General features: G+C 32.6%; 1 protein-coding gene across 2 annotated transcripts; it reads right to left on the reverse strand.

The window, feature by feature from the left end:
- Positions 1-7,958: 7,958 nt before the first annotated feature.
- On the reverse strand, positions 7,959-12,099 carry LOC102600903 (protein argonaute 7). Of its 2 annotated transcripts, XM_015304371.1 has the most exons (4): positions 11,656-12,099; positions 9,670-10,906; positions 8,606-9,567; positions 7,959-8,485 (listed from the first exon to the last, which is right to left on the reverse strand). In XM_015304371.1, the coding sequence occupies exons 1-4, from the start codon at positions 11,969-11,971 to the stop codon at positions 8,112-8,114; spliced, it is 2,889 nt and encodes a 962-aa protein (XP_015159857.1). In that variant the 5' UTR covers positions 11,972-12,099; the 3' UTR covers positions 7,959-8,111. The 2 variants fall into 2 exon arrangements, with proteins under 2 accessions (XP_015159857.1, XP_006365299.1); XM_006365237.2 differs by having other exon boundaries at positions 7,959-9,567.
- Positions 12,100-12,525: the final 426 nt, after the last annotated feature.

Here is a 12,525-nt window from a genome sequence, read left to right on the forward strand (position 1 = left end):
ACTAGAACAAACAAAGTAATAAATATTTTTTTCAAAATTATGTTAAAAAAAAGTACTACAAATCACAATAGCTAACAATTTAAAATATTTTTAAAATCATATAAAAATTTCAATAACTTCTCAAATTCCATAATATGACATAAATTTTAAAAAAAAGTGTTATAAATCATAATAAATAGTACAATATTTCAACTACTTTAAAAGTATTATAAATTGTAATAAATAATACAACAATTTAAATTACTTATTACTTAAAATTTAACGACTTAAAAATATTTTTTTAAATGTATTAAAATTTTGGTTAATTGTCAAAACTTTACATGTGCCACATAAATTGGGACATGGAGAGTCACACATATTTTTTTTTTTAAATTACATTAAGAGTATTCTATCAATTAACAACATATATTGTTTGAAATTGACGAAAAAGAAACTATAAATTACAATAATTAACAAAATAAATCTCTCGACTCCAACAAATCTATCAATTAATGCCACATAAATTGGGACATGGCAAATAACATATATTATTAAAAAATTAGGTTCAAAATGTACTATAAAATACAATAATTAACAACTTAATATATTAAAGAGACATATAAAAATGGTTAATAGTTGAAATTCTGCGTGTGCCACATAAATTACAACAAACAGAGTAATAAATATTATTTTCAAAATTATGTAAAAAAAAAAGTGCTACAAATCACAATAGCTAACAATTTAAAATATTTTTAAAATCATATAAAATTTTCAATAACTTCTCAAATTTCATAATATAACATAAATAAAAAAAAATAAAATATATATATATATATTGGGCCCCGTGCTGAAACGGGGTCCTGTATCTAGTCAAGATAATAAAATCAGTTTAACAAAACGACAAATATTTAGAATCGAATAAAATAACATTTGTTTTTCTAATAATTCATTCTTAAAATAAATAAAGAAGCAAAGGTGAAGTAGGAAAAAATATGAACAGGTAAATAGACAAGAGATTATAATTTGTTTTGTTTTTCATTTTGTTTTTTTGCTTTAGGCATCAAGTGTATAACTTACATGCGGATGTACTGTTTGGGTATGAGTTTTGATAAAGATTGAACTTAATAATTTTGATCTAACACATTAAATTTGTCTAATATCAAATCAATTTTGAAAACCGACTTATCTTTAGCTCAGAGTATTTTATCTTCAAAGCACAATTTTTAGCGGGTGAATTTTAATTAGTCAGATTCTTAAACAAATACTACTCATACTGAACACTTAGTGGGGAAAAAAATAACTAGTGGTCCTACACAAAGAAATCTCGAGTAAGTTGGAGTAGCTAACTCTCCTAGAATGAAATTCTTTGATGCAAATTTTGATTAATCAAACCTCAAAACAAAAAATCATTCATTGAGCATGAACCAAAAAAATAAATAGTGATCACACACAAAGTGATCTCGAGTAATTTGGAGTCGCTAACCCTCTAACAGTAGAATTATATAATGCAAATTCTTATTAATCAAGCCTCCAAGCTAAAATCAAGCATCGAGTACGGACCAAAAAATAATTATGACCCTACACAAAGCGATCGATCTCGAGTAATTTGGAGTCGCTAACCCTCTTATAGTGAAATTCTTCGATGCATATCCTAATCAATCAAGCCTCAAAGCAAAAACCAAACATCAATTATGAACAAAAAAAATAGTGATCCTACGCGAAGCACATCAATTACGAACAAAAGAAATAGTGTTCCTACACAAAGCGAGCTAGCTCAAGAATCGAGTCATCTTTAATTAAGAGTGTTTTACTGTAACGATCTTTTTTTATCGTTATGGATAGACCATTGGTGCGTTGCGTAAGGGGGACTTTTGGAAGAATTCCAAGTCTCTGTCCCATACAAGTCGCTATAGCAGGTATCACGCCGCTATAGCAAGATGAATTGATTTGTACTATAGTGGGTTGGGCGGCTATGGAGACGCTGCTATAGCGGGTCGGGTCGTTATAGCGAGTTTAGTCGGAGTTTTATGTAGAAAAAGTCTCAAAACATCTTTTTTTTTGTAACTCCATTCTTGAAAAAATAAAGGGCAATTTAGGGCTTTCTTTTACAGTTTTTCCACCAAATTCTTCAGTAAAGATAAGTGAATTACTCCCTTAACTTGTTGATTCTAAGCCTTAGAATATAGGATGTTATTCGTAGGGGAGAGTTTTGACTTAAATTAATGGTGGAAGAAGCCCTAATTTAGGTAGAATAGTCATGAAAATTGGCTTAGGGTAAGGATAAGGTAATAATCTGGATTTGAATAGGTCAATGTTCATTGATTTTTGTATGATATTATTGTTTTAGACCAACAACAAGTCAAGACATTACAAAAGGTGAATACTCAAGTTCTTTAGAACATTCAGCCTTGTCTCGACGTAAGTGATGGTTGTATATTTTTCGAGATATGCATGTTAACTTTTGTGTAAAATTACTTGTGCAATGCATGTGAGGAAAACCAAAAAGGCTAATGTAAACTGACATCATGTTGATAATCTCATGCAATAAACCTGTTTATTTACTTGTGGCTTCAAATGTGGTTGTTCATTGTGATTGTGCATGTTGTTTGTGATTGATGGTTGGCTTGGGTATCATACCGGTACAAGATACTAACGGTTGACTCAAATACCACGCTTGATATGAAACACTAACAATGGTTGGCTAGAGTATCGCGCTGATACACTAACAATTTGTGTGTGGGTTCCATTAGAGAAGTATGTGCTATTGTGATCATGTGGAACATGTTTCATGTATTGGTTAAGTTGAGGTTTGTGACTTCTATCTGTTGTGATTGTTGATATATGTGTTGGGTGTATTATTTGTAGTTACTTATTTTACATTCATGTTTGGAACTGACTGTATGATCCTACCAGCACATGGTGGTTCTATACTGATATTGTATTTATTTTTTCTTTGTTAAGTACATGACATATTCTGGTGGTTGCTAAGAGACTTTAGTTATGATCCTAGTGTTATCTGAATACAAGGGTGAGCACATTGTCTAGGCTGCCATGGATTTGTCTGGCGATTCTACTCCCTATTCCGAACTTAGACCCTTTCTTTTAAATACTTAAGTTTTGGGGTTGCAGTCCTGTATCGATTTATTAGAGTTTTGGTACGACTTTTAGACTCTAGGGAGTTAATTTCCGCATAATGTTTTGACAATTAATTTAGTTTATGTGAACTGAATATGTGTTGCTTTAAAAAATGTTATGTTAGAGTGTTATATATTTGGATCGGGTTGGTAGATGGTTCTCCCACCGGGTGGTTTAGTGTGGGGTGTCATTCACGGTGGTTTGGGTCATGATATTTACACCACACTAAAAATGAATTTTAGCAATAATCAATCAACTACAATAGTTTAATTGCCGCTATATATGTTTTTATTAAGTAATAATTAACACCCTTAGTGAATGATCCTAAAACCTATAGCGACATTGAATACAATAACAATTAACTAATGCTAGTAAAAATTTTAATAGTATTTGTTAATGTACATATTTATTATCGCTAAAAGTTATTTTTATTGTAACATTACTTTCTAAGAGAGATATTCCGATAAAATTTCTTATTAGTGAAACTCTAAAACGAATACCAAACATCAAAGAAAACACAAAAAAAGTTGTACTATAGAAAGAGGAGCAACAGTCACAATCAATAAGATTCTAACACAGATATCGAACATTAAAAAAAAAAAAAAAAAAGTGGTCCTAAGAGTAGAGGGGAGCAACAGTCACAATCAATAAGATTCTAACACAGATATCGAACATTAAAAAAAAAAAAAAAAAAGTGGTCCTAAGAGTAGAGGGGAGCAACAGTCACAATCAATAAGATTCTAACACAGATATCGAACATTAAAAAAAAAAAAAGTAAGGTCCTAAGAGTAGAGGGGAGCAACAGTCACAATCAATAAGATTCTAACACAGATATCGAACATTAAAAAAAAAAAAAAAAAAAGTGGTCCTAAGAGTAGAGGGGAGCAACAGTCACAATCTGTCTGTTACCTTGCTGTAGTAGTTGTGCAGAAAAAGTGAGTAGGCAATAGAGAAAGATCAGAAGGTAAGTATTACTGTGTTAGTACTACTACTACAGACTACAGTATAGTTTTTTAGTAATATATATATATAATAATAAGATATTACAAAAATAAAAAAGTGGAGATCAGAAACACATGAATGCACACTATTACAAGTACTAAAGAAAGAAGAAAATAAATGAGTAATTACAAAGACAAAAAGGAAAGTTGAAACTCAGAGGGTTATTGGCTTTTACTTCCAATCCTATCTTTTCTTAGCTTTTGTTTTGTTTTCTTTTACTAGTCTTAACTCTCAAATAGTATATATAGAGACCCCACTTTTATTCTTTTTTACTGCCAATATACTATATGCCAGCCTTCTCTCTCCTCACTCCTCTTTTTTCCTTCTTATCTCAATTATTTGTATGTATCTCGATTAATTTTGAAGAATATTTATATTATCATCTTCTATTAATAACATGTGATGAATAACTTTATGTACTAAAATTAGGGCACATGAAAATCCGTGGAGTACCTGTCATTAGGGACTTTCATGGTTTGAATAGAAATCGATCTAAATCAAAGATTAAATCAAATTAATTAATTAAATCAAATTTATTGTTGGTTTGGTTTTATATATTTTTTTAAAATACATAACATTTGATTTGATTTTTTAAAGAAAAATGAAAAGAATAATTGAACTGAACCGACAGATTATTTACATATTTTATAATTATATATACACAATATTTTGTCTTTTATGAACATTTTTAAATATCTCATACTATATGTTTTAACCAAAATTTATTAATAATTTAAGGGTGGTGGGTGGGTTTGATTGAATCAACTTAGGGGCATGATCCAATTGTTAGCTCCTTTGATTTTGATTTGTTTTCTCCACTCTCAAATAAAACTTAACTAAAAAGGAAAAAGTATATTATGGTGGGGGATGTTGGTAGGTATCTGTTTGCTAACTAATTTAATTTTATTCCCCCACCTTATGTTTTGTTTTATTTCATGTATGACTAATGACAGAACAATCGAATCAAAATTGATAACAATTTAACCAATAATTATATATTATATTGAATTTGATTTGATTTTAATAATTTAAAAATTAAGTAATAAATCAATTTAATTTTAATTTTGACCGATCTAAACCGACCAATTGTCACCTTTCAACAAATAACCTATATTATAAAACTTTATCTATCAGGGTCCAAAAATGGAATTCATGAAATACTTGTCACCTCCATCAATAACATGTGTGAGAGTTAGCCAAAGTTAGAATATATGTGAAAAAATTATCTATATTTTTGTTTTTGTTAGAATTTGGAAAACTGAGGCCTCATAATTTCAACTCAATTTATTGATCATTAAGCTAAATCATTGAAGGCATCTCCTCATTCACATTTTTTAAAATCTTTGTATTGTGAATATTAAATCATTCATCTCTGTTTATGTAAAGATGTTACTGTTCGAGAAGTTGAATAAATTATTATTTTTGCTACAATTCTTGTAATTTCTTTATAAATGTTTTAACACATTCACTATGCTGATTTATACTCCCACCATCTATTTTTATGTGTCCATTATATTTAAAAGAAATGTCCATCTCTAATTTGTCCATCTAAAAAAAAACTAAGAGAAAGTTTATCCTTTATTTCCTAATTTATTCTTATCATCAATTAAAACTTAGTCATTTTTCAAAATACCCCCAAACTTCTTCTTTTTTGTAATTTTATATTTTTTGGTTTACGTAGCATACTCCGTAATTCCATGTGGTTGAGACGCGTGGGAGATATTTTGATGGCATGTAAGTCAAAAAGGTGAACAAAATTACAAAAAAGAATGGGTGGGGGTGGGGGGTGGGGGGCCGTGGGTAATAGAATCTTAGTTTAGTTAAGGTGTGTCTCTAAAATTTTGGTCATAGTCTAGGGGTATTTGTGCCTTATCCCAAAAAGAAATTGTAAGTCATAATAATTAACAATTTAAAATATTTAGGAACAAATAAGATAAAATTACAATAAAAAGAAGATTTGTTTGAATTTCAATTTTTTTTTAAAAAATGTCACATAAACTGAAACAAAAAAGTATATTTTTTGCTTTCACTATATTAATTAATATTATCTTAATTTCTTAAAATAAAAAAAATTCTTGAATTAATTATTTTAAATAATCCTGACAACTTAAATAAAAAAAATACAGAAGGGAGTACTTAAGTCCACCACATAATAAGTACACTCCCCCTTAAATTCCTTCTCTCTTATTTTTTTCTTAATTTATTACTCTTGTCTATCTAATTTATTTATATTATTATGCATAAATAAATGCATTGAATACAGTCTGACATGAAAAGAAATCAGAGGTTAGATTAGCAGTATATATAACCTTTGCATTCAGACAATACTTTTTATGTGACCTATCATTCTATCATGTCTCAAGTGACGATTCATGTTCTAAATTTCCATGTCCAAGAAAAGCATTAAATAATTCTGTCATCATATTATATAATTAGTTATTCTCAAACTAGTTAGTTAGGATCAAATTAATTATTTTGATATTACATTTATTATTCATTGTTTGATTTAACATGCATTGTATAATTTTAAAGAAGTTGTTTGCTTTCAAGAATATTGTGTTTTCGTGGATTGGGTTTCATTTGATTGTCTATAGTTTCATTGCGTGTGTTCGGGGTAGAAAATTTGTATGAATGTATCACCATGCTAGGTTGGTTTATTCAAAACCGCAATTGTGACATCTCTTCTCTCCAGTGGCGGAGCCAGAATTTTTAATTAGGGGGTTCAAAATCTGAAGAAATAGACACACGAAGTAGCCTAAGAGGGTTCGACGTCTACTATATATACTTAAAAAATTATTTTAACCATGTAAAAATAATATAATTTTCCGCTGAAGGGGGTTCGAATGAACCCCCTAAAGATATGGTTGCTCCGCCACTGCTTCTCTCCCACTTTACACCTGGAATGCACCCTTCTTATAGACTTATAGATAAACGCGCTTTCACACTTTCTTAACCCGAAATGGCTGGGGAGAGGAAAAGTTACTTCTTTTTAAGGTACTCCTGAAAACAAATTCAGTGAAGATGGGGTGGGGCTTGTAGCTCAGAGAATTAGAGCACATGGCTACGAACCACGTTATATAGTAGAAAAAGGATTTGAGGAACCTCAGGGGTATTTGTTATTTTTATTGTTTTATCCAAGATAATTAATTTTGATACAATTATTTCACCACAAAAATAACTAATCTCGATACTATTATTTCACTGCAGAAATAATTTATTCTAGTATTAATTATTAATCTTGATATAATTTATTCCTTGACTAGAACAACCAAACAACTGAACAAGGGATAATACAATACTATTTTATTTTTAATCCTAGGGTGACAAGCATACCAAACAACCCCTTTTAGAGTTCCTACAATGATCTCAAATTAACGCTATAACTACGTTCACAATATATATATATATATATATATATATCCATCGATAAACGCATATATATCATTATTCATGACCATATAATTAAGGAGATCAAGTTAGTCGTCGCTAAATCCTTATATCATTGTCCAAAGCCATAAAAAGATTAAGATACCCTTAAACCCACCGATGTAAAACTCTAATATCGCCTCCTCAATACTAAACATCTTGAGCATGGATAATATAAGATAATACTCCGCAACAAAAAGAATGAAATGTCCAACACCATACGTGGGGAGGTGCAATAATTTAGCCAACATAAAAAAGTTAGTATGTACCTGAGATCATCAACAAGAGCATACCGAGTGATAAGTAGGGTCCGGGGAGAGTATAATATACAACAAAAGGGAAAAAAAAAAGAGACAACAAATTTATAACAATGTACTAAACAAATGTAGCAACAAATATTAATACTCACTGGATCATAAAAGAAACAAATATTAATAAAAATTAGTATGTACATGAGATCAAACTGCATATATAGAAGACTAGCTAGAAAGAACTAAAATGGTTACATGAGATCAAACAGCTAAACTATCAATATAGAGAAGACTGTGCAGTTGCCATAACTTCAGCACTCAGCAGTAAAACATAAGCTTTTTAATGTTTTCAGTGAGTTTAGGTAAAGGAGTTGTCTTCGGTGGAGCAGCGCGAGATATGTTAGAACTTCTTGTTAGAGTAGACAAATCGGAACGTTCAAGATACAGTCTGCCTCTATATGCAGCTAAATGGGCGTAATAAGCCGGTGGCACCAGTGAAATAGGCTTGGTGCATCTCACAAATGTGTAGCAAAGGTTGTATACCAATTTTTGTAGCTCATCAGAAGTGAACTGGTTTTCATCCCATAGAACATGGTAATGTATTGGCCTGCTTGTTCCTTTTACACCCCAATGGCTGCATAGATAGAAGTCGAACTCACTTGGATGAGTGATCACTGTATCTACAACTGTACCTGGTAGGATGTTTTCGTTGAAGAGCGTGTTTTTAGTTGTTGACAGATCAAGTTCACATGGAAATAGCCTAGTATGGTGTCTTTTTTGAACTACCACAAAAGTAATGGGAGGTTTGTAACCTGGAAATCTCGAACATGCCATGCGAATTGCTTGGAGCTCCTCTTTAAGTACTTTCAGGAATTGTGTTTCACTTACTCCATCCCGGAAGAAGATTATTCTCTCAGGGAGTTTTAGTAGCTCCTCATAAAAATCATCAATAATCTCCCCGACCATCGTGCTGAGATCTTGAATGATCTCCTGCCTATGTGTTTGGGATCTCATCCTGGAGACATACTTGTTGGCTGCTGGCCAATTTACACTACCAACTACAGCAGCGACGGAGGGGCTAAAATCATCAAGAGGGTGCGGATGAGTCACATCCGCACCCATAAAAATGACTGGACAGTCATGTTTGAAGAGCCGTGGTATTTGAGAAGGCAATGAATTGTACAATGCAACTGTGCATCCCCCAACTTTGGCATTGATCTTGAGAGCCAAATTTGCCAAAAACTGTGAGCTAATTTTGCCAAGGTTCGGGTACAAACAGCACTGTGTTACAACCCCAATGCTTGTCTCAGCAATTCTTTTCAAGTCCGCGTATCCTTTGTGTTTTCTCTCCATCACACAAATAACAAGTTGGAGATTGTTAAATGAAGCTCTATGTAACTTGTTGAGTTTGGTTTCTAAGTTTTTAACATTGTTGAGCAAATGCAAGGGTTCAAACTGAGGGTTAAGTACTGTATTCTTGTTCAGAAAGATGCCTAATTGCTCACACCTTTGACATAACTGGTTTATGAATTTTGGTATGTGGGACTTCTGATCAGAGGTTCCACCAAAACTCATTAGTGCCCATCTCTCAACTCGAGTACCTTCGAAGACATGGCTGTCCAGAAGATTCCACTGCCTATCGAGCCGGGAAGGAATAAGATTTCTAACCTGACCACGATCACCTAGTTTAAGCTTAGGAGGCTGAAGAATTCTCCCATACAATTGAGTCATTTCTTTCGAGATTTGGAGTTTGAAGTCACTCGCGTGATTGCCACTGTCAGGAAATGAAACAATCTTAATACGAAGGCACTAACAAACTGAAAATGTAAGCAAAAATAAAACAAAGGAGGTAGCATGCTGCAAAGGCAGAAATTACCTTGTTGGTCCAACCGATCCTGTCACCACTCTGTCTATAATAGCCTTTCTTTCCCTTGGCCTTTGACATCCCATTTTGAGTATTCTTGCAGTCTGATCATCCGAAAGCTTCCCTAGAAACTTCTGTCCTTCACAAATCATACAAAGCTCCATCGGAAGATAACAAGGTTTACTTCTGCTAATCTGCAAGCACGGCAAGTTCCTATATAGTATATCATAGTTGTAATGATCCTTGAAGTAGTTCACTATTCTTAGAATTTTTCCATCCCTGTCCTGAAAGCAGAGGTTCTCCGTAACCTCCTCGGTTAAGCTGTAAATACGATATCTTTGAACAGTCTCTCTGTGGCAAACAAAGACCCTGATGTTCTTTAGTGCTTTCTCAACCTCTTTCTTCTCATCATTTGTCAAGCCTCTTGTTTTCCTGTGAGAAATGTCGTGGAGGAAGTCGAGGCGTTTTTCCAAGTAGGTGATCACTCCGATACTCTCATGGAAAGCAGTCACTGAGAAATCAACATTGAGAGCAAGTCCTTGCTGTGTTGGTCTAAGACTCTGAAAGAACCCCCTTAGCGCCACGGCTCCGCCCCCGATATCTTTTTCTCCTCCCATACAACTCGAGTAAAACGATCTCCCAGCTGTTATACATTTCTCCGTTGGGCTCTCGCGCAACACGACATCTAAAGCATGCAGATATTCCTGAGGAAGTGGACTCCCACTATCATCTCCTTCTTTATTCAAGTAGCTATTTAGTTCTTTCCCATCAAATTTAGATATAAGTTTGATGTTAACGCGGAAAAGCTTAATCTGCTGTTCTTCTTTCTGCAACTTAACCATTTCTCCAGACTTGTTGCTGCCACTACTAGGAATTGGCAGGCTAATGTAAAACTCAATCTTATTATTTTGAAACTCAATAGGGCTATATATAGTCCTTCCACCATCATAAACTGGAAGAGCACCTGATAGCATAACAGAATGGTCCTCCACAAGCTTTTTCTTGATTAGCCTAGCAATATCCTTGGATGGATGAGGTGAAATTTCAACATCATAATGGAAAATTCTCTGTGAAGGATCAAATTGGACAAGGAAATGATTAGCAAGAAGTGAGATTACTTGTCCTTCAACACCACCAGAATCTGGTCTTCTTGCCACCACAAGAGATTCTGTGGTGGTAGCAGCAGCCTTGACCCTCCTTCCATATTTCTGTTTGGACACATCATTTTGCCTTTGGAGCACCTTTGAGGCTGTTTAGTAAGTGACATCAAAAAGAAAAAAAAAAACACATCAAGCACAATGTTAATGTCATCAAGTGTTTAATATCAATGGGTGCATGTCGGATCGTTCAAAAGTAAAGTACTTCTAGAGGATCTGACACAGGTGCGACAGCATTTTGGAGAGTTCGAGCAACATAGCTTCCTCTAATACTCTAACGAAAGGATATCAACTAATGGATTAAATTAAGGCAATAAACTTTGAACAAAACATGATGAAAAGTGGTAGTACTCCACTAATAAAGAAGTAACAGAAGACTATTGTTTTCATGCTTTAGCATATATTAGTGTAAAAAAGAAGCCTAATCTTTCTACTTTCTGCAGAAAAAAAGCTGATTTTTTTTTTCTGCATTTGATAAACTGAAACTACAGATGCAATATCAAAAGCACAATGTTGATGTCATAAATTAAAGCTTCAATCTTGACAATAAACTTTGAACAAACAGAACATGACTAAAAGAAAAAAGTAGTAATACTTAACTAATAAAAGAACTAACAGAAGGTTACTGTTATCATGCTTTTACCATATACTAAAAGAAGTCTAATTAAACTCCAATCCTCAACTTTCTGCAGAAAAAGCTAATCTTTTTTTTTCCATATACATAAACTGAATACCAAAAAGAGTCTAATTAAACTCCAACCCTTAAACTTTCTAGATAAAAATCTAATCTTTTTTCATAAAAGTGGTAAAGAAGTAAAAGGGGTTCTCAATTCTTGATTACCTGAGATTTCTTGAATCTTGGAATCAGAAGGGGTGGCAAGAAAAGGATGATTCTGGTTGAATGAAGGTTTGTGAACATGGGTTCTTGATCTGAAGTTGTGATTTTGAGGAAAAGGTAGTTGAAGAGGAGGTAGTAGAGGAGGTAAAGGGAGAAGAGGAGGGTAAGTTTGATATTGATTTTGATTATTAGTATTATTAGTATTGTGATGAAAACCAAAAGCAATATAGTGATTATTGTTGTTGTTGTTGTTATTTGGACATATTTTGGCAGTTGTTGATTTAGAGTTGCATTTGTTGGAGTTTTCAGTTTGTTCCATAACTTTGTTGTTTGAAATAGAAAAGAAGGGTTTTTGTGCATGAGAGAGTAAAAGAATACTCAGAGATATATAAAGAATACTTTCAGTACTATCAGAAGAGCAGTTGTTATTGCTGCACAGACAGGGTGGAGGGGGAGGAAAGGGTAAGGAGTAGGACAAAGAGCTATTTAGGAGGGTGCATTTGGCCAAAAAAAAATGTTATTTTTTTTCGGAGTTGAATTTCGGAGAGTACGTTTGGCCATAAATTTGAAAAATAATGGGAAAAGGGTTCGAAATGTATCTAAACTTTGACCGAAACTGTTGTAACAATCTCAAACTTTGGGCAAGACCTATTACCCTGCACTATTTAGTAATGTATTTTAAAGATATATAGGTGCTCACGTGATTCGTGAATATCATAAATATTACTATCATTATAAATAATAATTTATCCAGTTATAAATAGAATAAAAATGAAATTAAAATTTGAACTTTATGAAGTATAAAATTTTAGTCTTAAACTAATAACATACAATTTTTGTATAAAATTAATGACATACAATTTTTATATTTAT

Source organism: Solanum tuberosum, unplaced genomic scaffold (assembly GCF_000226075.1).
Source record: "Solanum tuberosum cultivar DM 1-3 516 R44 unplaced genomic scaffold, SolTub_3.0 scf00536, whole genome shotgun sequence".
Taxonomy (NCBI): Eukaryota; Viridiplantae; Streptophyta; class Magnoliopsida; order Solanales; family Solanaceae; genus Solanum; species Solanum tuberosum.

Bases quoted from the DNA above. Each gene is read 5' to 3' on its own strand.
- LOC102600903 (XM_006365237.2), bottom strand. From the start codon at position 11,971: ATGGAACAAACTGAAAACTCCAACAAATGCAACTCTAAATCAACAACT. The intron at 10,907-11,655 runs GTAATCAAGAAT...CTTACTAAACAG, and splicing joins CAAGATTCAAGAAATCTCAG to CCTCAAAGGTGCTCCAAAGG. The intron at 9,568-9,669 runs GTAATTTCTGCC...ATTTCCTGACAG, and splicing joins GGATCGGTTGGACCAACAAG to TGGCAATCACGCGAGTGACT.